The sequence below is a fragment of the Trichomonas vaginalis genome, chromosome I (assembly GCF_026262505.1).
Source record: "Trichomonas vaginalis G3 chromosome I, whole genome shotgun sequence".
NCBI lineage: Eukaryota > Parabasalia > Trichomonadida > Trichomonadidae > Trichomonas > Trichomonas vaginalis.
Window position 1 is genome coordinate 13579722 of NC_067203.1, and position 27163 is coordinate 13606884.

The window sequence follows — 27163 nt, forward strand, 5'->3', positions numbered from 1 at the left end:
TCCGGAATTAGATTCCATTTAAATTATATTACATTAACTAATAATAATTTCACACGCTTAATTAATGCTTATATTTTAATGTTTTCGTCTTGATTACAAAATTTCAGATTTAAATTAATTAGTAAGAAATCATTTATTGTTACATTATATTACTATTGATAATATGGAGCATATTTATATCTATATTTTCATCATTCAATGAAAAATGAAAAATCATTTCCCAACACAAATCTTTTATTCTTTAATTCACATTCATATGATTATCTAAAGAACCCACATAATGTATATTGCCATCAAAATGTTACAATAATTATCTCATTATCATATCTAGAGTTCTTTTTGTTTATCAATTAATAAAATGATCAATTGATCTTTGGATATTATTAATATAGGCATTAATCAACCGAATAATCAGATAAATGCTTTTATTCATGCAAATATGTTTTTATATGCATCAATTCATCAAAATACATGTAACACAAGGAAATTTAATAATAAATCTTTTTATATGATGAAATAGAAGAACTTTAACTATTCCATAAATTGAAATTCCATCATAATTATATGAAAGTCATGTTTGTGGAGTTTAAATCATCAAAAGCAGAATATATAAAGGAATTATTTTCATCTCCTTTATTCATGAAAATGAATGATTAGTTTTTTATAAAGAAAAAAAAATAATTAATTAAAAAAAATCTTATTTACATTTTCAAATATAAAATAAAATGAATAATAAAAAAAGATCTTAAGCACCTATATCATCGATATCAGCGTCATCAATATCATCATAGTCATTACCGTGTTGGTCTCCTCTAGGACCATCATATTTCTGTCCAGCAGCGTTATAAATTTTGTCAATTTCGTTGATATCCAAAAACCACGTGATATCAGTTCCACTTCCTCTCAAGTCTTCAAGAATCTTATACGCATTCTTGAAGTTTCCTTGTGCCACATAGCATTGAACCATCAAAATGTAAACGTCATCAGATCTCAAACAAGTTTCAATTTCCTTTGTTCTCAACAATTCCACACAAATTGCGATTGCCTTCTTTGAATCAGTTTGAACTAACTGAGTTGCCTGGATGTAGAGCGAAATCAGCTTAGTTTTCATAACTAATGATTTCATGATTGTTTCTTTGTTCTTCATTCCTTCCGTTACATCCAAAACTTCGATACTTTTCTGTATCAACTCCAAACCTTTCGAATAATTCTGGTATTCGTCAATTTCAACTTGAGCTGCTGATTCATAGAACCTTGCCAATTTATCAGGAGCTCCTGCTCTGTTATAGAAATCGACGATTGTCTCAAACACTTGTGGATTATCATGTGTAGACAATGTTTGCAAGTAGTTTGCGGCCAAAATGTATCCTTCTCTTCTTCTGAATGTTTTTGCAAATTTCACAACTTTTTGAGTATCTCCAGCTCTGATTAAGACTTTGATTGATGCCAAATAGTCCTTTAGCTTGAGATAGAGCTTTGACGCTGTTGTGAAATCTCTTTGTTGTTCGCAAAGAGCGGCAAATCTCTTGAGAACTTCTTCATCTGAAGAAGCATTTTCAGACAATTGTTGGATGACATTTTGAGAGATCTTTATGTTGTGTTGGTTACATAATTCGATGACAATGTCGAATTGCTGAGCAAGAGCATAACATTGTGCAGCTCTTGACCATCTTTCTGATTCGACAAAATATTTTCCGCATCGAATTAAAACTGAAGAATCTGTTTTTGCTGTCAAAGAATCAGAGATTTCATCCAAAGCGTCGTATTGTTTGTTCTTGAAGCACAATGTCAACGCTCTGTTTAATCTTCCTGCTCTTGAGTACAAGAGGATTGCGTTCTTTATCTCTTTCTGGGACTCAAACCACTGTGCGGCCTTGCAAACAGTTGTTTGTGGTGCTGAGAAAGAAAGAGATAAAATGTCATCTACCATTTCTTTGTCCAAAGCATAAGCCATCGCTTGTCCGAACTGTCTTGCTCTTCTGAACTGCTCAATGACTTCGTGCTTCAGCTTATTCGCTTGTTCCATTTCGTTCTTCTCCGTCAAATAGTCCACTTTCCTCATCAAAAGTCTCGCGTACTGGCAAATTACACTTCTTTGGCGACTCTTTTTCACGTATTTCGATGCTTCTTCCCATTGTCCGTTGATGCAGAGGAGTCTGACGTATTCTGTTGATGCGCCCGCGTACTCGTAGTATCTGAGAGAGAGTTCCACTTGGTTGTGCGCTTCGAAAAACCTCGCGAGCCATAATAAAATTTGTTTTGGAACATCAGAAACATTCCTTTCTTCAACGTAATTAAAGATTAATTTGAAATCATCACTTTGCACAGCTAATCTTGGTAATTCATCGCCAAGAGTTCCTGATTTTTCGTATTTCTTCACAGCTTCATCCATTTCGCCGTGTATTTCAAGACTTCTCGCGTATTGGTACGCAATAGATCTCTTGTGAATTCTGTCAGAAGTTGTCGCAATTTTTAGTGCTTCAGGAAAATCTCCTTGGCTTTGAGAGACTTTTGCGAGGAGATCGAATCTTCTGTTTGCCTTTGCGACATCTTTAGCTTCATTGTAGATACCTAACTGTGTGTCGACAACAACCATTGCGTCTACATCGCTTTCCCCTTTAGTTCTTGCTTGATGAAGTAAAATTGCACTTCCGCCATCTTCCATTTTTCCGAAACATAAATCTGCCAAATCGATTCTTCTCATTTGAGCGCATGTTTGTGCCAAAGATCTCCATGTTCTCTTGTTATTAATACCTCTGATTGCATTGAATGCGGCGTCAATGTCTCCTGTTGCCAAGTGGAAGTTCAGTTCCATCAATGCTTTCTTTGATTCTTCGTCAACATTGTCTAAACCTTCGAATTGAGGAAGAACTGAATATCCTGGCGCGCTGGAGTAATCAGTCATGAGGACATTAGGAAGATCAACACCGCAAAGATGCCTGGAATCATCAACAGTCAAAGGTGTTTGTCTGAAAACTTCAAGAGAATCAGCAACAAACAGAGGAAAAACTTGTGATCCAGTCAGTTTCGATTCAAATGTATTCGAATATGGAACAACTTGTACACATAATAATCGAGGATCTTCATTGTCCCAGGAATGTTCTTTTGGTACTTTTCCGTCAAATGGAATTGAAACGGTTTTGTCAAATTGGGGGGAATGAAGGTATAAATCAGGGGCAGGTTTCCAAGTGTCGTCTTCGAAGATATCGATGGTTAAAGAGATGCAGAAACCTCCACATGAAACAGAAACGTCTCTGATGCGGAAGGTATCGTAATCAGCCCAAAACATTGTTGAAAACTGGAGATCTGGCTGCCTGCGGAGAGTTTTGAACAGGAAAATGCAGAGATCATCAGTAACAATGCATAAATATGCTCCATTGGCTACGAAATGTGTTACTTTTGCAGTAGTACCTAATGAAATCGTTTGTTTGACAACGCCTTGGAGATTTCGGATGAGGAGGCTTTGCCCAGTGACTTCGTAAGTACTTTCGTTGTAAATGGTGGTAAACGGAGTGTTTGTAGTGATATTATCTCTAAATGGAGTGAGTTCGCTGTTTCTGACTGCGTAAATCGAGTTTTGTGTGGCTGTGGATACTAAAACATGGGATCCGCTTGAACTTATGGACTCAATGACTTGATTTGATTTGATACTTCTGCCATTACCAGAAACTAAGGTTTTTGGATCACTCATCCATACAGTAACCTCTTTATTTGATAGCGTACGTGTTAAAACGTGTCTGAAAATAAGAGGACGACGACCATTTGCTGTTGCAACAAATGATGTGCAAGATTGTGACCAAAGAGCTGATTCAACCTTACTGCCGAGGTCTTTAATGACTGGTGCGGCCCAGCCAGCCTTCATATTGATGCCTTTCATTGTGCATCTGAAGGAAATTATGTGTCCGAGTGCTGTTGTTGCATATAGAACAGCATCGATGGCATCGAAGTAAAGAGAAGTGACGTTTTCTTCGTTTGGAGTACGTAAAATCTGTGTATCATCTGAGTTAACGTTAGATATGTTAATTGTATTTCCAATTGCGTAGCAAATCGTATCTGGTTTGAGTTTAATCAATGTTGGAACGTCACCGACGTTTAATTTGACTTGAGATTGTTTAGAAATCGATGGTGGAAGGGAATATTGAGATAATATATTTTCTCCGGAAATGATAAGAAGCTTATTGGCTGCAGGCATTATTGTCAACGAATGTATTGGAACTGGGCAATCGCAAATTTCAACAAGATTTCCGGATGTATTGTTTTCAAAACCGAATAAATGTCCATCAATATCTGCAAGAAAGGCGTAGAGCATTTCCTTATGGATCCAAGCGGCTTTAGCAAATGGATTTTTGCCTTTTGCCATGTATATTTGGCGTGGAGCAGAAGATCCATCCCAAGCAATCACATTTCCGTTTTCTGCGGCTGATAAAAAGATGGGGATTGTCGAATGCCAGCTAAGTAAGTTGATAGATGCTTTTAATGATTGAGACGAATTTTGAACTTTTCCATTATTCCAAACTGTAACGAAACCATCATTCCAACCAATGGCAAGGACATCGCAATTTGGACACCATTCAATTGCTGTTGCTTGTGCATTTCTGGAAATTGCAGGAAATGAAGATTCATTTCCATTATCCGAATAAAAATGGACGCTGCCATCACTCGGTATGACAGCAATAATGTTCTGAAAATGAGACCAAGAACATTGCTTAATTGATGGCAAGCCGGAAATATCAGTTCCAACAAACGCCATCAAAGATTCGTTTTTTTTTTATAAACGGATATAATGCTTATATTCGGCCTTGATTTAGTTTATGAAATATGATCTCAATCTCATACTTAATGATTTTGTCGTTCCATTTTCTTCAAATACGATGAAATTGATTTCAAAAATTTATTATTTCATGGAAATCCTGACCAAAATTTTCAAATCTATACTTTAAATACATGATATATTTAAATTATTTAACTAAGGGTTCTAATTTTTTCAAATGTCGTTTTTTGGATTCGGCAAGAAGGACAAGAAGCTTGCCGAACTCAAAGAGATATTTAAACAGCTTGCAAAGGCAGAAAAAAGTCAGTATGAAGATTATTTTCAAAAAATGATGCCATATATCCCTGAATATACTTGTACAATCTTAAATGAATGTTTAAGTAAAATGAATCAAGTTTTAGCAACTGGATATTCAAATGTAGTTATCGAAATGATCTACGTAATGAGTAATAACGTCGATAGATCCAAGCCAGAACAAAATCCATTTAAAATTTTTCAAACAGACAATTTCATTCTTCCATCTCTATTCCAATATGTCGATAAAGATAAAACACAGCTAATTAAGTTATTAAAAATCCTTTTTTTAGAACTTACAAATAAATTTATCGATTACATCGACGGAAATGGCGAATCAGTTATGCGCCTCGTCAAATTAGTTACAGAATCGCAAGATAAGTTATCAATTGAATTTCTTTTGATGTGTGTCAACTCAAAAGAAGAACTTAAAGAAAAATACCAAACAATCATCTTTAACGAATTACCTTTGTGGACTCCAACATGTGTTATCAACGTTCTCGTTGGATATCCTCAAATGTTTTCACATATTTTAACAGATGAAATTGATCGATGGTTGAAGAAGAAATATCAATTCCTTGTTGATGATGTTGAGCAACTACTTAAAATTCACCAATTTCTTTGGACTTCTCCATCAATTTTGCAAATTTTAGTTAGAACAACTCCAGAAATTAAAGCAGCATCTGTAAATTTCATTCACAGACAAAATATTCAGTCATTCGACATTCCAAATGACATTGTTGAAGAATGTTGTGAATCAATTCTTAATCCACTTCAAAAATTCGAAGTTACGTCTGAAGGAGACTCAAAAGTAACATACTATTTCATCAGATTTTATGTTCTTTCCCTTTCAGGTCCAGATGACGTTCCTTTAGAAATTATTGATTTAATTGCGAAATCTCTTACAGATAAAAGCGATTATCTTGTTGCAGCAGCTGCACAAGTTATTACCTGCTGGGTTCTTAATTTCGAATACAATTTGTCAAGAAAATTTTTCTATTTAATGACCGCGGCAGCTGTAAATAGAGACCTGGAAAACCCTTGTCGACTTCTTTTGCAAGGAATTCTATCTATTTTTGCTGAAAAAGATGAATTTATTTCTAGAATTTTAATGGCTGAGCCAAACTTTCAAAGTAGGGTCGATAAACCTCTAAAAGTTGTTAGAGAATCTTTTGTATTCCCACATTTTGTCCCAATCTTTAAATCTCAAATAGAAAAAGAGAAAAAAGAACCTTACTTCGTTAACCTTGACCTGGCAACTACCATGCTTGAAGATGCAGTTAGTATGTTAGAACTTTAACTTATTGTTTTATTGTTTGTATGTTTGTAAAAAAAATATATTTTAAAAAATTAAGAGTTGGAGCATTTCCTTTTAGTACCTAATCTAAGCAGAATCTGAAATAGCAAATGGCTTATTTGGAGGAATAAATTCTAAATACTGATCTGAAATGAGGGTTGATTTGGTGTTTCCCCCTAAGATTTTAGAATGACGACGAAAGAATCCGATGTTGAAGAAGATATGACCGAGCCCTTCACTTCGGTTTCGGATCGTGATAATGTTTATATCATTCATCGCGGAAAACCATCTAAAGAACATTCACCTTTCGGAAAAGTTGCAACAAAACCAAGATGGCCTGAAAAACTATGGTCTACAGGTCAGGTTGTCTATTCAATCAAAAGTAAAGATGAATGTCTTGGTCCACCTCAATCTCCAGATGATATTACACTTCGATTCGATTCAAGATTTGAAAGTGGCAATTTAGCCAAAGCTTTAAAGTTAACACCCGATTCATATCATTTAATACTCGAATACGATCATAACGAAGCAGGTACATGTCAATGGTTTTATTTCCGTGTAAGTAATGTCAGAACATCAATGAAATATACATTTTACATTTCTGGATTTCACAAAGAAACATCTCTTTTCTCCACAGGATTACGATGCTTTATGTATAGTGAAAAAAGAGCAAGAAATGAAGGAATTTCATGGATGCATTGTGGCTCAAATTACTCGTATTCAGTTACATCACGTACTAAATACAAAGGCAAGCGTGCTACAGTTCAATTTACTACAAAATTTCCATATGACGATGATATTTGTTATTTATGTTACGCTCTTCCATACACCTACACAGATTTGAACCATAATATACAAATCTGGGACAAAATGGCCAAGCCAGGAGTGTTCCAGCATGAAATATTATGTCAATCTCTTTGCGGAAGAGATGTTCCTGTTTTATCAATTACTTCACCAGACTCAAGCATCCCGTTAGCCGGAAAATCATGCATTTTCTTGACAGGCCGTATCCATCCTGGTGAATCCAACGGCTCTTTCGTTCTCCACGGCTTAATCGATTTCTTATTATCAGATCATCCCGTTGCGAAGTATATTTTAGACCATTGCATCGTCAGAATTGTTCCGATGATAGGTGTCGATGGCGTTGTCGAAGGATCCTACAGAGTTTCGCTGATGGGCCACGATTTGAACAGAATGTGGACAAATCCTAATCCAGTTCTTCATCCGGAGATCTGGAAGACCAAGAACTTGATTGCGCAGACCGCCATGGAAAGACCTGTTGTTGTTTACATTGATTTCCATGGTCACTCTTCACTTCACGGGACATTTGCCTACGGATGTCCAAATACAGGTGACACAGGTCTTAGAGATGCCGAGAAAACTCTTCCCCGCCTATACGCGTTCCTTTCTGACGCGTTTTCATGGGAACATTGCGTATTTACTTTTCCGAAAGACCGAAAAGATGCAGGAAGAATCGTCGTGAGACGCGAGATGGGTGTCGTACAGAGTTTCACAATAGAAACAAGCTTCGGAGGCGTGAAAGCAGGTCCTTACGCCGGAATGTTGTATGATGAGATACTTTGGAAGAAATTGGGAGCTTCCTGCGGCGAGGCAATCTATCACCTGTTGATACCAACTGCATCACCATTGGTATCATACGTAAACAAAGAATTGGTCTATTTCATGCCAAGTAATAAAAGTGACAGAAAACAGGAAGATGACAAAACCGCCGTCCCTGTCAAATTTGCTGAGAGTAATGATGAAAAGGAGATTGATTTGTCCCCACTGCTTAAGGAAGGAATGGAAGGAAAGACTTTGAAAGTTAAAAAACCGGATTCTTATTTCAAATTTAACGTTGATGATATTGCAACAACACCACCTAAGGAGGTTTATCCAAAGTGGAAGCCAATGGAGTTCAATGCTTGATATATCTTGTTTTTTATTATTTTTTTCTGATAGTAAATTATATATATTTCTAAAAATTCATTGAATTTATAAGATTTTAAGTGTGCACTTACGCCCCTATGACGGGGCCTTCAATTCAGATATTTAAGGTTAAATTTCAATTGCCCTTCACGCCAGTTGTCAAAAATTTGAATTAAAGTCAGATGGGCGTAAGTGCAGCCTTAATATATAGGTAAAATTTGATTGATTGAGAACATAATGAACATTAAGTTGCAGAAAATGTGGACAACGTCAAATGATAGAGAAGAAACTAAATATAGAATAGAAGTTTCATGTCCTGATGAAATATTTAATTATTTTGGCAATTAAATATAATAAGTTCCTGGAATTTAAGGAGATTTAAACTCATTTGGGAATTTAATGGAAATTGGAATAAATGTTCGTATTTGTTACCAAAAAATGGCACCTGAAAAGGAATTGATCCACGTTATTAGTATGAAACAATGATATACTAGGGACTAAAGAATATTAATATTTCAAATTCCAATTATTCGATGTTCAACTCATCATATCTTGCATTAAATTTGATACCTTTATTTTTTAGAAATATTACAACAGTAGCAACCTTACGTATTACCAATGATAACCTTAGTACTATTTTGGCATTAAAAATTTAAAACGATATTGAAAACAACAGATTGACTAGTCATTCGGGTATAGTATTATTTTGTTACATGAAAATTCTTCAATTTTCTACGGAATTATAAAAGACTGCATAATGAAGAGGAGTTCATCTATTTTTAGTTTTTGCATTTACATTTGCACCATTTGAAATGCAAATTGGAATATGCCATTAGTTTAGAATATAATCAAATGATTAAGATTTCTAAATAAAAGCTATCAAAATTATGCAACTTAATTTTTTCAGTGCTGCACGCCGATAGAGTTGACTGAAAAAATTATTTCTTGTAGTCAAAAAAAATTAGTTCATTTCCTAATGGCAACGATCTACAATTTAAGTCAAGAAGATTTAGATCATGCTAAAAAGGTTTTCAAAAACGAATATAATACCTCTCACAATAATGATACTTTGGCTGTTGTAAAGAAAATAAACCAACTCAAAGAAATGCAACAACTTTTTGCAAAAGAAAGCCCTGAAACAGAGAATTGGCTCCAAGAGCGCGGGTATATAGGAGTACCAATTTCACTAAATGTTCTGGAATCATATCAAAAAATGATTAAAGATATTATAACAGCAACTAAATTTATTAAGGATAATTCCCCACATGAAATTTCTAAAAGCGACCTTGAAGCATTTACTATAGGTGTCCAAGAATTCAAAAGTGAACTTTCCAATCTCCGTGATTTGTTAAATGAAGTGATGGACTCTCAACCAGAAAGTTAATTTCATGAAAAAGAGAGATAATTCACACTTAAAATCTAATTTTCAATTATTTTGATTTCCTATTAACTTGAATTTATAAAAGATTGTCATTTTTACTACAACTGATCCATTTTTAATTCCTTATACATTACAGAAATAAAAAAATTTTGATAAAAAAAATGAACTTTATTGAGTGAATTACATTAATTATCTATTGATAAATATTGAAATAGTATATTTTTTCTAAATAATTCCTCTATTAAATAGAACCTTGAAAATTTGAAAAACGAAACAGTCAATATTTTGGAAAGTTATTGAAGAATTATACAATATACTTGATATCTGATTGTATTCTAATATTAAATTGTAGAAATGATGTCTCGATTGCAGAATAAAAAGTGTCAAATTTTCCAAACTAAATCTTCTTTGAATAAAATTGATCGTTCTATTAAATCATTATTTTAGAGTTATTCAGTATCACATATCTAATAGTAAAGTATTCTGGGAAAAATCATGCTCTAACTAATAGGAAAATAAATTCGATTTTTAATTATTTAGTATTGGAAAACAAAAAATGGTCTGTAAGAACTGGCATTTAATGGACAATCTATTTCAACATAATTTTCATGTATGGCAGTAAAAAATTTCAATTGGGACAAATTTATTGATTAATATATGAAACATCTATAGAGGAGCTGATTTTACCTGAAAATTCTATATGAAAGAAAATTCTTCATATAAAAAAGTTAAGTGAATAAATATTATTCTACTATTAATAGAGATCGAATTTTTCCACTAGAAAAAATCTAATAATTGAGAGAAATTAACGAAAATTTACTGTCAAAATTTATAAAGCATTCTGAAATTTAAGAAAAAATTGATGGATCGAAATTATCAATTTTTGAATGATAAATTTATAAAATAACGCTCATTAAAAACAGTTTTAAAATTAATAAGATTTGTAATTTGAAAGGATATTATTTGATTACTGATAACCGCCGTATCGTCCTTATTTTGAATAAGGCTCTGAAAAGTGTAAAAATGCAAATTCTATGAGATTAAAAATTTCACTCACCACTTACTCCAACCATTTATGCAGGATTTCGAGAAAGACGTGACTAATTTAAGCTCCAGACTTAGAATGAAAGCACTCCAAATCATCAAACAACAGAAAAGACCAATGGCTGTTTTAGAAATTCAAAATTATATTAGAGATAATGAAAAAGATTTATGGCAAGAAATGGAGCAGAAGTGCAATGATTATGTTCGAATAATTCTTAGTTTAACAAAAAATAAGCTAATTTCAAAATATAAACCGGTTCATCCAGTTCCAGGAATCGACAAAAGAGCAACATTTTATGGAATTGCATCAGAAAAATATCCAAATGAGTCTTGGATCAAGTTGGGATCAGTTAAAGAAGAAAAAATTCCTGTAGCACAAATTGAATGCATTGATGATAAGCAAGATTCAAGCTTCTTTGACAATTTTTCTGAGATATATAATCCTCAGGATGATGATAAGAAGCTAATTGAAACAAAATGATGTTAATTTTGCAAAAATATTTATATTAATGATCATGTTTTCTTTTGTTACAAGAAAACAAAACTAAATATTCCATCATTCATGATATGGGAAGAGTGGAAGTAGCCTCCTTCTTATTTGTATGATTTTGGAATTTAAAGTTTTTTTTTATATTACGCATTCTATATCAACTGAGAAGATATCACGATGCATGCCCTTATCTATTTCATAGTATTGAATGTTAAACAAGAAATTAAAAAAAAATGAAATGATTCTTAGGGGAAAAATCATATGATATCATAAATGTTAAAACATATCTTATTTTGTTATTGATTGTCCATTCACGTTAAAAAAAAAAATTAATAATAATTTCGATTTAAAAACCATTAAATGATTAATATAAACGCTGCATGCCAAGACGAACATCTGCTCTTCTTCCAATAAGGAAATAAATAATAACAAGTATACAAATAAAGAAAATACCCATAAAAAATATAATATGAGGATGGTTATCAATCTGAAGGTTATTCAAGTACTCAACAGGCTTATTTGCCCTTGTGAAAGGCTTTCTGAAATTGTAGGGATTGCAATAATCAACTGCAACATGGCTAAAAGCATGTGGTTGGAGGTTATCAGCATTAAACAATGTATCCGTGCGGTAATCATAGATCTTACGCTCAACAACTGCCTTATTTTTCAGACCACTTTCGCCAAAGTCGAAATTGCAGCCTTTGAAGATAACATTTGAAGGTGTAGGGCAGTTAAAGAAAAAGTTGAACTTGTTTTGATATGTATAAAGGTTCCTTATTTCTAATGAAATATGTCCGTGAATAAAAACTTCAAGTTTGTTGAAATATATATTGTTATGGGTCCATTCTTCTGTATAGTCAATGTTGCAGGAGACATTAGGATGTGCAATTCCTGTTGTTCCGATATTTTCAACAAAATTATTTTCTTGGAGGCGTAATGACTGGGAATTTAAGTAATGCCCTAAAGCTCCTGTTGATGCTTTGTTTGAAGTGATATTTGACCTAGATAAAAACGTTATTGCTTCAGATGTGAAAATTGTATCAGGAACTTTTGTATTTCCGTTCTCTGAGAATGTGTCATCTTCGAAATTAATTATTTTCTTGTTTCCATTCACGTAAACAGTGTGTGCTTGTAATTCGGAAGTACATTGGCCAAAGCATGACTTTGAAATAGAAAATGATCGTGTTTTTGAAACATAAATAGCTCCACCTGTAGAATTCATAACTAGGCATTTAGCAAAAACGCATTTTGTGATATTTATTTCGAATTCGTTGTCTTCACACGAGATAGCGCCACCACCAGTCTCATCACCTTTGCAGTTAATAAAATGACAACGATAAAATGTAGCAGTTTCGTTTTCTGGAAAGATTTGATCTGTATATTGTGTCGCCATAGAAACTTGAGCCTTTTCTTCAGAATTAAGTATGATAGAATTCTTTTGGAAGTTGTTAAAATCGACTTTATTAAAGTTTAATGAGATTTTGCGTGTGATTGAGTAAAGAAATGAATTTCCGAATTGCGAAAAGTGAGAATTCTGTATATTTAACTTGCTACTAATTGTCTTTGGTGAAAATGATAAATATGGTGACCCAAGAAATCTCTGAAGAGAGAGATGGGTAATAGTTGTATTCATTATGTTTTTTTTTTTTTTATAAATTGAATTCCCGAAATAAGTCGGAGAAGCCGAAATAATCTGTAAACAGAGGATTTATTAGTACGAAGCTATTAAAGTCTACATAAAGGATCATAAAGAAGTAAACAAACTTCTGCCTATCTATAAAAAAAATCTCGAATTCCATATCGATCCATTAGACTTTGATACACTTATCTAATAAAAACCTGTTAACTCTTAAAAGATATATCTTTATAAAAAATATAAGAATTGATTGTCAGATATTTAGCAGAAAAATAAAAGAGATAACATGTAAATAAGTTATTCTTTCATCTTTATATATATCTAGAGTGAGAACAAGCTGATATAAAGTAGCTTGTCGGTGATTAAATGTAAATGAATAATGATGGAGCACTATGTTTAGGAAAATTTGAATGAGATTTAATAGGAAAAGATCTAGAGTGAAAATTATTATTTATTTGATAATGTGCCGAAAAATAGACATATTTATATTCAGAGTTGAGATATTTAAACTTATTCATGAAGAGGAATGAAATGATGTTCTTTCAAATATTGAAATTTTATTCCAGGATAGTGTTCAAATTAATTAGTGTGAGCGGGTGAGTAGTCTAGTGGTATGATTCCTGTTTTGGGTACAGGAGGTCCCGGGTTCAATTCCCGGCTCGCCCCATTTTTTAATTTTGATTTTGGATTTGTCACTTTTTTGGAATGAAAATCTTTTTTGTAGATCGGTAAGGAAGCTAAATCAAGAGATTAACCCCGTGGAAGGTTAATTGTAAAGAGTCAACCCTTTATTGATGAAAATGCTATAAAATAATATCATAAAGAATGAGTATAAATTCGTGTCTATGTACTTTGTAATGAAGAGACATTGTATTTTTCCCTGGAATTCTCTAAATTAAGTGAGTATTTTAAAAGAAAATTCTTTAAAGTAACTCTTTTTCAAACATTGTTACTTGGTAAGAGAGAAATTAAGGTCTATATATTAATATGTAAGATAACACTCGTTTTTCTTTTGTTGTAGTGCCTAAATTAAACAAAATTGAATTTCATATTCGTTAAATATTCAAATTTGCTTGTTGTAACCACTTGTCTAACTGCTACTGATTATTGTGCCGCTATATCTGAAATTCCAAAATTTTTTTGAAATAAAGAAAATGAAGATCAACTCTAAGAAACATTCATTCAAAATTATAAAAACGAAAAAAATTTGGAAAATTCAGAAAGAAAATCAAAATAAAACAAATTTTTTACAATAAATATTTAAAATTAGACATTATTAAATCAGCAAACGCATTATATTTTAGATAAGAATACGTTTAATCACAAAGAAACAGAAGAATATCATAATAAAATTTCAGATATTATAAAAATTATGAATAATTCTAAAAAAATCAATAATAAAGCTAAATTTTTATTTCACATTCTTAGAGAAACCATTAATTACACAAGCAACGAAATCTCTTACGTTTCTCTGTCCAATTGCAGATAAAATTCTTTCTTCCTCAACAACAGGCACCAAAACAAAGGAAGTCGAGACATCCAGAGTCAGCTTGATCTCATCTTTTGTTCCATCGACGCATTCTGCAGAAACTGTTGTCCATTTTCCAGATTTCTCGTTGCCAAGCTTTGATTTCATTGACAAACCACTATCTGTGACCTGGACAGTCCATGTTGAGTTTCCTGAAGAAGCATTTGCGACAAATTTGAAATTCTTTGTTCTAACAACAGCATTTACCATACTCTTCATCTTTCCGGACAGAGAAACAGCATTTGTATCATTGGAAAAGACGTTTTTACCATACAAACATCTAATCTTTCTTCCAATGTCGTTTGCTGTCGTTAAGTAACTATTTCCTTCAGCAATGCCGACGTATTCGCCGTTTTCCAGTCTCCTCTGCCATACTACAGTGACATTTTCCAATTCTTGGCCTTTGTCTGTCACTTTTGCAGTCAAATTTGTTGCAGTTACCAGTTCTTGCTCTCCTCCTGCGATTGAGACCCTCACAGGAGCGGCATCGACTTGCTTAGGAGTGATTGTTTCGAAGATATCGCTCTCCCAGCCTTCAGAATTCTTCATAAACAAGGTACATCTGATGAAATAGCCTGAATCGATATCTCTTGGTGTGAACTCTTGTTTCTCTTCACCTTCAATCAACTCCCAATCATCAGCCTTCGCTTTATCGGTTGATCTGTACCATCTATAGAATAATTCTCCATTTCCTTCTACTTTCGTGAAGCATTTCAGGATATTTCCTGGCTTAATCTCTCCGTTCTTCGCTTTGATCTCGGCATCGATCACTGTAGGCCTTGGTTTTACAATTACAGAGCCAACACGAGTTTTCTGGCCCTTTACGTTATCGTCGCGTGTTGGAATTACATCTACGACCACTTCCTTGTTGTAAAGGTCCGGATGAGGACAAATTACTTTTTCAGGGGATTTAGCGAACAAAGTAAGCTGTCCCTTGGCATCTTTGATGTGGTAGAGGATGGTTGTGTTTCCTTCTACGCCGCCAGTGTATTTGTACTTCACTTCGAGGAAGCCATCAGAATTTTGGGTAAATGAGGCATCAGAAATCGATGGATCTGCGGCAATAACAGGTCCAAACTCATGAGTGACTGTTTCGCCGGTGACTCCATCCTTTCTGACTGGTTTGTAGGAGAATTTCAGTTCATGACCAACATCTTCCAACGTAGGAACGTATTTCAGCTCTTTCGATACTACGACTGTGTTTCTGGCATTGCCAACTCTTGTCCATGTGCAGTTATTACGCTGATCTTTGGCAAATTTTGACGGAGACTTAATTTTGCTTGAATTTGTCGCTGTGACCATGATACGCCAGCCTGCAGCATCAGCAGGAACTGAAAATGATTTTGCGTCTTTGGCAAGAATTTCACTATCGAAAAATGTCACTTTTTCGATTGTCCACGTCAACTTTTCTGGGTCTATTTGGTCCATGGCTGACTTTAATGAGTGGGCGACTGCGCTTCCTTCCTTTAGTTGTGGTGGGCAGTAGCTCAATTCGATCGTTGAGTTGACATCTTGCTTCTTTATCTGATAAGTGTTTGTATTATTTGCAACAACAACTTTTACATCTTCAGCGCCGATTCTTTCCCACTTACATTCGCTTTTACCTTCCTTTCCGCCGTTGTATGTAACGGTGATTGGTATTTCTTGGCCTTCAATTGCAGAATCTTCGGCTTCGATCGTTGCTGTTGGAAGTCCTGAGTCAATGATTTCGCGGGATGTTACAGTGACTTGGTTTCCGCCGATCTTCATCTGGCAGCGAATGGCAGAACCGATATCTTTCGAAGAAACAGTATATTCATTACCAACTCCAATGTTTATCCATTGGTTACGTTCTTTTCTGAACCACAGTACTTCTGAATACTCTTTCTCGCATTCGATATGCAATTTACCGCCTTCTTTGAATTTTCCAGCGATAACAGGTACAGAATTGCCCTGTGCTTGTACTGTCTGTGTTAGATCTGTTGTTAGAGAGCTGATCGCGTTACCTGCTTTGTCGAGAGCTGTGACTTTCGCGCGAATTTGGAATCCGACGTCTTCTGGAGCGAAAGTGTATGAAGAAGTGTTGACGGCCACGACTTTTTCGGTATCCTTCTTCACTTTCGTCCATATTATCTCGATGTTCTGAGCTGAAAGTCGCTGAACTTTGATTTGCAAATTTGCAACAGCGTTTTCCACGCATTTTTCGCAGTTTATTGCGACAGCCTTCAACAGTGGAGGTGGCTCTTGCACTTCTCCGAGTAATCCTTCGGCTCCTTCGCTCTCAACTCTTAAGAATTGTCCGACATTTTCCAAATGAGGGACAAAAGAGTTTCCGAACTTAATCGGTTCGTAGCCAATGGGACTATCAGGTGAAGACAAGAAGAATTGGACGGTTTCTTCAAGCTGAACCTTCTTTCCTGCAACAATAGGATTATTATACTCGATAACACGAAGTTCTTCGTGCTCTGCAGGCTGTACAACGCCTTGTGAGACCAGGAAGATTGTATTTCCGACAACTTCGTCATCTCTTATCGGTAAAATTTCGAGACATATAATTTTATCTTCCATTTCTTGGGTGATTTTGAGGAATTTTTCATTACCTACCTCCTGCATTGTCTTTGCCATCTTCTGAGTGATCTTCTTTCCATCCTTGTTGTCGCATAAAAGCCACCTGTAGTGGTGTTGGCCAGGATGTCCTCCTTTGTACTTCCCTGTGGCCACAAGGGTATGGCCAACCGATAATTGGCCGGATATCGCTGCGTTCTCAAAAGTTGGGAATTGAGGCAAAACTTTTGTTTTTGAGTAGAAATAGATGGTTTCGCCTTGAGTTCCTTCGCTTGTCTCTGGTGTATAGCAGATCCTGAGGTAGCAACCAACGTCAGATTGGTTAGGAGTGTACTTGAAATTATCTGGAGAAAGATTTGCGACGTTTTCCCATGCTGATGACTGGAATCTGGAGTGCTCGATCGATATTTGTGAATTTCCTTCTCTATCTGGAGTAATGACCCTTGTAAACTCGATTTCGGATTCTTCAATAATTATTTCAGGGAAAGTAACACCTGAAACTGTAGGAAGTAGTGGTTGTACGGTCATTGTTTCTGTATAGAGTGTCGCGAAGATGATATTGGGGAAGTTTGGACAGAATGGAGCTAATAAGCATGTAACTGGCTTTCCGATCTCTGCGTTTGAGACAATAATTGCTGTTTCGTCTTGTTTAATGATTCTTGTACCCGAAACCCATGCAACTTTTGTAGGAATCGGAAGAGGAATTAATGAAATCATAGATCCTTCGAGAGGAAGGCCAGCGAGGACTGGATCGAGTGGGAAAGGAAGAACTAAGACATTTGGCTTACGACCTATCGGTTGGTCAGTGTATAATGAGAAGTTTTGTTCGTTCATTGTAAAATCGCACTTAATTAAATGCATTTTCATGATGTTTGTAAGTTCGAGAACATTCGGTGTGTCCTTACTAACATTGCCCTGTACAGAAGCCCACTCAGAAGTGTTCTGTTCCGTTGGCAAAACATCTCTGTACCATTTGATGTTGGTTGCGGTGAACGGGAGTATCAAAGACATGTTGTCGCCGACTGTCTCTGTCTTGAACTGCGCAAGAGATGGATCCATTCCGGCAGATGTTAATTGCTCAATCAAATTTTTGTTCAAAAACTCCTGGGAAACCTGGATTTCCTCTTCAGCGTTGGAGTATCTTTGAGGATTGCGGCCGTGTCTGAGCGCATAGCCAACAATTGGCGAAAATTTGAAAGCTTCTGTAAGAACAAGTGAAGTAAGTGGGATTCCGTTGAACTTCGTAAGACATATGGATCCAATGGCTGCAATACAGATGACTGGATCGAAGTCAAATGCGTTGTTTGAGAGATTTAATGTTTCAAGTTTTGTAAAGATTTGAATTTCATTTAAATCCGATATGTTGTTGTTGGCAATTGAGAAAAGCCTGAGATTAGGGAACTTTGGCATTCCTTCGAATGAATTTATTTGGCAATTATCAAGAACAAGTGAACGCAAGCGATCAAATTTAGGAATGGCGCATGATAAAAGTGGATTGTTTGATAATGAAAGAGATGTGAGGTTCTTAGGAAGGTCTTTTAATGAATTAATACTTAATTGATTGTCTTCTAAGTTGAGAGCAATGACATGTTTGTTCTTTGCACTTGGAGGTAAGGATTTGAGCTTTTGTCCGGCAACAGATACAAACGTTGCGCTCACAACATCCTTCCTTGTTTGTGGAGTTTCATATGCAGGGAGCTGGAGCCTTGGAGATTTGATCCCATTTGGTGTTGATGGATTGGATCTTCCATTGTTGACTTCAGAATACTTTGGATACTTAGGAGTTCGTGGTGAAATAGGATTTTTCTTCATGGTGAGAAAAAATTTCGAAAAAAGTGACAATTTTATTTACATCGAACTCATAATTCTCAAAAATTAAGGGTGCCCTATAGACGATAGACCACCCTCAGAAAAGCACTTTTAAGGCTATTGTATTGAGAACTAGAATCTGGATAATCCATTCATTCGAGTTCTAATAAGGTTAATTTTGTGATGTTTACATTATCGTTATAGGGCACCCTTAAAACAAAATTAATTTTATCAATATCATTATTTTTGATTCATTTTAAGTTTTTGCCAATAATATTATTTTTATGAATTTTTTCCTTATGGGATTAGGTATTTTGAATGAATGTATATAATTCCATCGATCGAGGTTTAAAGATGTGCCTTTCATTTTCGTTAGAAAAGCAAGGAAATTCGGGTTATTTTTAATGAATGAACAAAACTCAAAATTTTATTAAGAATTATTAAATTCAGGGTCTCTAGTTCCGTTGTTATAGAGAAAATAACATAGACAATTGACGTAAAAATGTCGGTATTGTATAATTAAAAAAAATCTCTAGTTTTTGCCTTGTAAGTAATTACCTGGTGTTTCTGACCTATTGAGAAGGCGTTTCTTTTGTTCATCTTTAACACGAGACTCTTCTTCGTAAATTGTACGAAGTAATTGGTTATATCTTTCTTTTGTATCATCTAATTCTTTAATTTTTGCTTCGTATTCGGCTATCTTTGTGTCTAACTCCTCCTTTCTCTGTTTCATCTTTTCAGAGTCTGGAGCTTCAGGAGGATACGGAGTTCCGTATTTTATGAGGTTCTCGCGATGCACCATGACGCCTTCAAGCATCTGTCTGAAGTCGCGGTCGCTCATAATTGGACTTTGGATCTTGAAGACTATCTGTTTTCTGTTTTTCATCGAAATTTTGGAAAAAGTGACATCAAATTTTAGGTGAAAAAAAAGAGTAAACATTTATTTCACAATTTTACCTCAGGGAATGTTTTCTGACACTTTCACACTAGAAGCGAGTCTGATGACTTACTTGATCGACCAATTATTCCACAATTGATTTTGAAAAACTTATAGTGACATCAAACCAAATAATTTCATTGGGTGTTGATAATGAATATGTCATTGATTTTGGTTTATCAAAGAAATACAGAGACTATACTACTAAAGATCATATTCCTTGCATGACTGGGAACAATAAACAGATGACATTGAATCACAATAACTTTTATGAAAAATATTTGGTGACCATGTTAATGCAATGAAATCATTCTTTAAGGATTTAAACTCTTTAGGAACTCAAATTTTGAAATCTCTAACGAAATATGGAGAAATTGACTTAATTTGCAATTTCTTTAGAGAGACTGTATATCAAACATGTGCTTCCAGACTATGTCAAAAGGATTTATTACGTGTTTTGGAAAAAATTGCGAAAAATCAGAAAAATCCTGAATTTTTAGGTTTGTTTGTTACGGTGTGTGAGAATTTTTATCAAGTTTGATGAAGATAAACCAAAGAAAAACAAACTTTTCAACAAAATTTCAGAAAAATTATATAATATTTTGTTAGAATTCAGAGATATCGTTTCAAATGATATTGTAGAGAGAGTTAAAGCAATATTCCCATTTGATGATCATATTTACTCCGTCAGAATTTGGTCAATTCTTTCAATTTTTGATCCAAAAAAAATTGATGAACTTTTACCTCTTTTCGAAGTTTATTCCCAAAGTGACGATGAAAACGATAGAGAAACGGTTGCCATTTCAATGCTGACCATCGTTTCTCATTGCAAATCATTTGATTTCGAAATTGTGCTTAGAATTGCTGCTTCTTTGATAGATAGCTATGAAAAACTATGTGAAAACACTGAAAAGTGCGAAGCAGCTGCATATCAGTGTTGTGTCCTTTTATCAAACCAACTTCAGAAAAATGATGAAAATTTAACGAGAATTATACGTTCTGTAGAAGAATTCATTGGCTGATTTATGCATATTATTGTTTGTAATACTAAATATTGTGTTTATTCATGTTAAATCTAATTTTTGAATGGTAAAAAAATAGAATATAATAATGCTTGCATAGATTGTGCATCATACAGTAAATGTATTTGTTAATTGAAAACAAGACAAAATACTGAAAGAAAAGAATATAATTCGTATGAAAGTTTAATGAAAAAATCTGCATTTAATTCTAATAAGGAATCTATTAAGCCAATTATCCTCAAACCAGCTCCAAGTGCTCAAAATTTAGTTCAAACTCAAGATGATGATAACATAAATAAATTAATGTGAGAAAATCGATATCTTAAAGAGAGAGAGGGTCAAAGTTGCTATTTGTCACTTTTCCACAAGAATATAATGGGGAAAAAGTTATCATATAGTTGATCTCATTCACTGAGATGAGAGATGCATGTAGTGTAATATGTAATGGGATAAACAGTGGGATTGCTGCTCTAAGTCCTAGGTTCGAGACACATTGGCTTCATTTTTCTCTTTTTTATTGACGTAAACTATTCAATTTTTGTGTTCTCCATTCAAATTTCAGAATTTTTTTTGCAGATTTCACGCTACATTCGAAGTTACCTTTTGTAACAACCACCACTGCCTACGAAAGACGAAAGTGTGTCACGATTTCACCCGGAAATCCGACGGTTGTTTAAGAGTAAGCACTTTTGGCACCTACTCTATCTTAAAGATCAAGTAAGGACCATTGAAAATATGATTGCAGAAAATAGAGTGTTCATGACAAATTATACCTTAAAATCCGTTAAAAAGATCTACAAAGCTTCAAAACGAAAGAAAGACGAAGAACTTAATAACCAATTTATAGAAGTGATTAAACTAACCCATGAATGGAAAAAAGAATTCAGCAAAATTTCATAGTATCTGTGGAGTAACCGTTGATGAAACAAACCATTATTAGAATATAGCTTTTTTTTTGAAAACGAAATTTATGTAAAAGTAAGACATTTAAAATTTTTGGTTGATGTCCAAGGGAGAAATTAACTAAGGGTTTCGTTTTGCGAAAAAAACGTACAATACGCAATTTCGCTAAAAAAACATTTAGCTAGCAATTTCGACCTTTGACTCCACTCAAGACGTCACTTTTTTTAATTTTGCGGTATCATATTTTTGGAAAATCTTTATGAATATTATATAAAAAGTCTCTTTAATATCTATATTTCATATTTTTATCGATTTTTAAAGTTTTTGCGAAAAGTATTCAATTATTTTTGCTATTTGGTCGGGTAAATGTCAGATTTGCGACATTTTCTGATATGATATTCAGATTCTACGTTGATAATAATGCTTATAGAACCCTCTTGCTATTGTGTCAAAATTGCGAAACCGATAGCAAAAATATCTCGCAATATCAAAATTGAGATATTGAGTGAATTATGCATCATAGAGATTAAAAATCTGATTTGTGAAAACATCTCATCAGTTTCTAGCTAATTCAAAAATCTTTACTATCTTATTCGATTAAAATGAAAAGGGAATAGTTTCATTATGCTTTAAATGACAGCCTTATAATATAATCATAGTTTTCGCTCAATATGCAGCATTTTTTTTTCGAAATCTATGGTCAATATCCTAAATACTGATTGCTTTGCATTCATATCTCTTACATTTTCTATACCCACATCACTATTCATTGCTATTCCTATCTTTTTCATTTTTGTTTGTTTCTCATAATTTCTCAAAAAACATGATAACTTGATATTTGTAAATATCATACTTTATAACGTAAATAAGAACTTGACCTATTAAGAAAAGCAGTAATGAAAAGAAAATCTGAAATTCATAAAAATTACAAGTTTCTGATGACAATTAGCTTAATTAAACCAGGTACAAGATTATATAATTGTATTTTCTATCCAATTATCCATATAATATCTTATCCAGAAAAAATAACTTGATCAATACCAAATGATTTTTTAACTAGTAAATAAAGTATTTTCTTTACACACACATTGTATATCATAGTTTTTTTTTTTTGGTTTCGCAAAACATCCAAAAACAAATATGCTATAAAAGTGACAATTTTAGCAAAACGAAACCCTTAAATTAACCAAACTCAATAACATTTTGTATGTAAGATTACGATATCGTAAAACTTTTGATTGATGTCTAAGGGAAAAGCAATTACAGGATATAATAAAGTCTACAATGCTTTGTACAGGCTGAAAACAAATGACGAAACAAAGTTAAACGCAATTTACAAAAAAATCAAACAAAAACTGATTGACTCTTATCATATTTCGCCTGGTGAATTTGTCAATAAAATATCCCAAGTTTCAATTTATAACAACCGCTACATGAAGTCATATTTAGCGATTGCCAAACAAATTGTTGACGAATACCATCTAAATCAGGTCAACGAAATCAACAAAGTTTTTAATTACCTTTTCTACAAAGAATACAGTATAGTATTAGATGCAAACGGGACAAAATTTTTTAACGATTTTGAAGTTTCTCATTATACAGCTGAGATTCACGAACAAAAAACAATTCACAGATCTATTATGGATGATGACAAAATATCATTGATAACCTTTACAGAAAGAAAAGGATTTGATAAAAAACAAAAATTAGATAGTGATTTATATCCATTTTCAAAAGGAGGTATTTCGTTACTTGAACTATGTTGTTATCATGGATCTTATGAATGTTTTCAGTTTTTAAGAACGAAATTTCAATCAATAATAACTCCAAATTGTCTTAGATATTCGTTTTTGGGTGGAAATCGAGACATTATGAATGAATGCTTGAAAGTACAAATACCAGATAACAAATGCATGAAATATGCAATTATATCACACAATATTGATTTTGTCAAGTTTTTGATGAATGAACACAACATAAAAATTGATTTAGAATTGTGCTCTCAATACAATAATCTCATATCATTTTTAGTTTATTTGCAACAAACATATGATATCAACAAATGTTTTGTTTATTCCCCCAGTTTCCATCTTTCATCACTTTTAGAATATCTTATTTCAAATGGCGCATATATCAATGCTAAAGACGAAGATGGATGGACCCCTCTTCATTATGCAGCCAGGAATATTAGAAAAGAAACAGCCGAATTTCTTATTTCAAATGGAGCAGATATCAATGCTAAAACAAAATATGGATGGACTCCTCTTCATTATGCCGCCATAGATAATAACGAAGAAACAGCCGAATTTCTTATTTCAAATGGAGCAGATATCAATGCTAAAGACAAAGATGGATGGACCCCTCTTCATTATGCAGCCAGGAATATTAGAAAAGAAACAGCCGAATTTCTTATTTCAAATGGAGCAGATATCAATGCTAAAGACAAAGATGGATGGACTCCTCTTCATTATGCCGCCATAGATAATAACGAAGAAACAGCCGAATTTCTTATTTCAAATGGAGCAGATATCAATGCTAAAGACAAAGATGGATGGACTCCTCATCAAATAACAACCAGGAATAATAGAAATATTTACTTTGATTTTTGAGAAGTTTACGGTGTCATGAAAAAAAAATTCAAAGGCCTGACGTTACGAAAAGCGTGACACCGTAAATTTCTCAAATATATATGTAAACTTCTCAAAAATAAACAGTCTCATATTAAAAATGAATAGTTTACGTCGTAATGCCTCGTGAATCCAACTCTGAACTTTGCATCTGCAATGCAAAGTAATATGATTTTTGATATTTTATTCGATAACTCTAAAGAATAATTTTGCAAATTATCTCAGACTTTTCAGAGGATTGAGTTACGTTTATAGAAATAATAGGAAATAATACGTTTATAACAAATAAGTATATTAGGATGGATTCATTTAGAAAATTTTGTGTTTTCTTGAAGGATCTTTCGTGAAATTTTAACATTCTTCTCTAACTTCTCAATTTCTTTATCTAAATCACTTACATTAGAGTTACTCTCGAATTCAAATGAATTGGATGAATAACATGATGATGAGTCAAGAATTTGAACATTTTTGTGTTTTTTGTATGAAATATGTTCTTTATAATCTTGGTTTTCTTTGGTACTTTTAGATGATTTGTGATGATAAGTTGTGCTTTCTTCATGACAGTCACGATGTTTCTTTCGGAAATCTTCAATTTGTTTTTGGAGTTTGCAAATAAACTTTTTAGATTGACAAAGTTCGTATTTAAGTTTGGATACTTTGTTTGTCAAGTTTTCAATTGTTTCTTTCGAATTAGATTGAGAATCACGACGCATCTGCTTTAACAAGATAGTGTTTTCTTCCATCTGTTCTTGAACACTTTGTTTGGATCGCTCAAGTAAAGATCTGAGTTCTTTGTTTTCTTGAACAACATTATCAAGTTCTTTTTGCAAGCGTTCAACTTGATTTGTTAAAAATCGTGATTTTTCTTGCTCTTTAAAGAGTGAAGATGATGTACTGTTGTATAACCGTTGAAGATCGGAAATTTCATATCGCGTTTGCTTTTCAGAACTGATTGCATCTTCTGATTTGACTGAAAATTGTTCGATCTTGGATTTGAGGATAGAAATTTTAGATTCTTTCTTACTCAGTTTTTGAAGAAGATCGTCGATCTTAGAACGAAGAGATGAATTTTCGGATTCTAACGACTTAAAATTGATATTGTTTTCTCGTTCATTCTTTTGGAACTTATTCCTTAAACGTTGGAGTTCAACGCTCTCTGTATCTTTATTACCAAATTGTTGATGAAAATCATTAAGTTGATGTTGCAGATCTGAAACTTTCTGGACTAGAGCTTCATGAGTTTCTTCGAAATCATTGGTTGAGATCTTTGTGCGTTTAGTTTTTGTTTGTAACTCGGTTTCAAGATTGTTAATCTTTTCATACATTTTGGATTGTTCAATGTTGAATGTTTTAATGTTTTTAATTGATGAATCACGTTCTTCAATGAGTTGCTTGATCCATTTAATGAACTCATTCGTATCTTGTGGTGAATCTGGAAATGCATTATGAATCATTCTCAGTGAGTCTGATGACATACTTGACTGGTTTCGAAGAACAACATCATTGAATATCATGCATCCTGCTAAAAGAGAATAGACTTCTTTGAATGCATTCTTTAATGAATTGACATTTTTACTCTTGAATGCATCTTTTGCAATGATATCAAGTTCCGACAATCTTTCATCTATGCTATCGATTTGAGATATATAGTATTTGTAGTCGCTTAAATGGTTTGAATTAGATACGTTATCGAATCCGTTTTCTTGCAAAAAAACGCGAGTTCGTGATGCTTGTTCTTTAAGAAATGCTTTGTGTACGGATGTGAATGTTTGTTTGCCGTTTTCGCTGATTAAAAATAGACTGGCAAGTTCAACGTTGTGTGAAATTGCTTCAAGTAATGTGACATGGCTAATTAAGTATGATGCAAGACGTTCTGTTATTCCGCTTAAAGATTTGGTTCTTAGTAGAGCAAGAATAAATGATTTCAAGTGTGAAATTGAGTTTGGATGTTTTTGTAATTGTGAAAAAATTGTAACTAAATCTGGATTCGATGTATCAATCTCTCTCGATAATAAATTCATGAAATCAGTTTCTTCATTTGATTCACTACTAGATTCTTTGATATTTGGATACAACGACATGTTTGAAATCTCTAAACGTCTTTTTTACCATAAATGAATCTTATGATTATTAGAATATATGTCAATAGTCCATCAAATTTTGTCCATAGATATACTCGTTATTCTCAATGCATTGTTGTAAAATATTGTGAAATCAAAAATAAATCATGAATTTTATTAGACTTACCTACTAAGAGTTTGTGCAGTGACAATATCCAGTTAAATCTGAGGGTTATCTCTAAAAAATAAAAACAAAGATAAAATAAAAATATTTTATATAACAAACATAACAAATATATCAATTATCTAAACGTTTTGGTATTAAAAAAGAAGGTACTTTAACTTGATAAGCAGAAATACTGCGCGTAAGAGCGTGAAAAATCGCATCAGCATTTTCTGCCTCTCTAATGAGCGCATCTTCTTCACTGTTGGTTGATCTACCTGGTGGGTTAGGAGCAACGAAAGGAATTGCTAGTGGTTGTGCACGATTCGTCATATTTGTTGCTAATCTACGAGAAAGCTCAGTAGCAGGTCCAAAATATTGTTGCATTTCTGATTGCTTGATGAGAGGTATCATAAATCTATATTTTGGATGCTTTAAGCAAATTTCAATTAAAACTGCTTTTGTAATGATGTGTTGATCTGTATTTTTGGCTATTTCAGCAGCCTCTTTAGCAACATCTTGCAGCATTTTGCCTGCTGCTATTGAAAGAATATGACCCGCTTTAATTGTAATTCCTTTTTTAGAATCGTTTGTAGAAACGGATTGTTTGGCAATTGATCTAACAGATAAAACAGGAAATGGAACTGAAAATGCTTTTTTCTCTGTTTTTTCCGCTTCTTTTTCTTCTTTTATTTCTGTAGACATTGTCACTTTTTATTCTTTCTTCCTAA

The 27163-nt window shown here is 33.5% G+C and overlaps 11 protein-coding genes across 11 annotated transcripts, besides 2 other annotated features; 5 read left to right on the top strand and 6 right to left on the bottom strand.

Moving 5' to 3' along the window:
• Positions 1-745: 745 nt before the first annotated feature.
• TVAGG3_0980960 (ift140/172-related cilium protein family) lies at positions 746-4772 on the bottom strand (the record flags this gene model as incomplete). The annotated part of the gene is made up of 1 exon (XM_001322666.1): positions 746-4750. One exon carries the CDS (start codon positions 4748-4750, stop codon positions 746-748), a length of 4005 nt encoding a protein of 1334 aa, XP_001322701.1.
• A 216-nt stretch (positions 4773-4988) lies between these two features.
• TVAGG3_0980970 (uncharacterized protein) lies at positions 4989-6415 on the top strand (the record flags this gene model as incomplete). Its single annotated transcript, XM_001322665.1, has 1 exon — positions 4989-6365. One exon carries the CDS (start codon positions 4989-4991, stop codon positions 6363-6365), a length of 1377 nt encoding a protein of 458 aa, XP_001322700.1.
• A 93-nt stretch (positions 6416-6508) lies between these two features.
• TVAGG3_0980980 (cytosolic carboxypeptidase family) lies at positions 6509-8312 on the top strand (the record flags this gene model as incomplete). The annotated part of the gene is made up of 1 exon (XM_001322664.1): positions 6552-8288. The coding sequence occupies one exon, from the start codon at positions 6552-6554 to the stop codon at positions 8286-8288; it is 1737 nt and encodes a 578-aa protein (XP_001322699.1).
• Positions 8313-8365: 53 nt separating this feature from the next.
• Positions 8366-8492: a mobile genetic element.
• Positions 8493-9055: 563 nt separating this feature from the next.
• Positions 9056-9921, top strand: TVAGG3_0981000 (uncharacterized protein; the record flags this gene model as incomplete). The annotated part of the gene is made up of 1 exon (XM_001322663.1): positions 9265-9672. One exon carries the CDS (start codon positions 9265-9267, stop codon positions 9670-9672), a length of 408 nt encoding a protein of 135 aa, XP_001322698.1.
• An 832-nt stretch (positions 9922-10753) lies between these two features.
• Positions 10754-11557, top strand: TVAGG3_0981010 (uncharacterized protein; the record flags this gene model as incomplete). The annotated part of the gene is made up of 1 exon (XM_001322662.1): positions 10793-11194. One exon carries the CDS (start codon positions 10793-10795, stop codon positions 11192-11194), a length of 402 nt encoding a protein of 133 aa, XP_001322697.1.
• A 10-nt stretch (positions 11558-11567) lies between these two features.
• On the bottom strand, positions 11568-12836 carry TVAGG3_0981020 (uncharacterized protein; the record flags this gene model as incomplete). Its single annotated transcript, XM_001322661.1, has 1 exon — positions 11568-12836. One exon carries the CDS (start codon positions 12834-12836, stop codon positions 11568-11570), a length of 1269 nt encoding a protein of 422 aa, XP_001322696.1.
• A 1414-nt stretch (positions 12837-14250) lies between these two features.
• TVAGG3_0981030 (uncharacterized protein) lies at positions 14251-18723 on the bottom strand (the record flags this gene model as incomplete). Its single annotated transcript, XM_001322660.1, has 1 exon — positions 14251-18723. One exon carries the CDS (start codon positions 18721-18723, stop codon positions 14251-14253), a length of 4473 nt encoding a protein of 1490 aa, XP_001322695.1.
• Positions 18724-18790: 67 nt separating this feature from the next.
• Positions 18791-18930: a mobile genetic element.
• A 193-nt stretch (positions 18931-19123) lies between these two features.
• TVAGG3_0981050 (uncharacterized protein) lies at positions 19124-19606 on the bottom strand (the record flags this gene model as incomplete). The annotated part of the gene is made up of 1 exon (XM_001322659.2): positions 19253-19606. The coding sequence occupies one exon, from the start codon at positions 19604-19606 to the stop codon at positions 19253-19255; it is 354 nt and encodes a 117-aa protein (XP_001322694.1).
• Positions 19607-22823: 3217 nt separating this feature from the next.
• Positions 22824-24191, top strand: TVAGG3_0981060 (spectrin binding; the record flags this gene model as incomplete). Its single annotated transcript, XM_001322658.1, has 1 exon — positions 22824-24191. The coding sequence occupies one exon, from the start codon at positions 22824-22826 to the stop codon at positions 24189-24191; it is 1368 nt and encodes a 455-aa protein (XP_001322693.1).
• Positions 24192-24514: 323 nt separating this feature from the next.
• Positions 24515-26290, bottom strand: TVAGG3_0981070 (tropomyosin family; the record flags this gene model as incomplete). The annotated part of the gene is made up of 1 exon (XM_001322657.1): positions 24515-26290. The coding sequence occupies one exon, from the start codon at positions 26288-26290 to the stop codon at positions 24515-24517; it is 1776 nt and encodes a 591-aa protein (XP_001322692.1).
• A 277-nt stretch (positions 26291-26567) lies between these two features.
• TVAGG3_0981080 (uncharacterized protein) lies at positions 26568-27137 on the bottom strand (the record flags this gene model as incomplete). The annotated part of the gene is made up of 1 exon (XM_001322656.1): positions 26568-27137. One exon carries the CDS (start codon positions 27135-27137, stop codon positions 26568-26570), a length of 570 nt encoding a protein of 189 aa, XP_001322691.1.
• Positions 27138-27163: the final 26 nt, after the last annotated feature.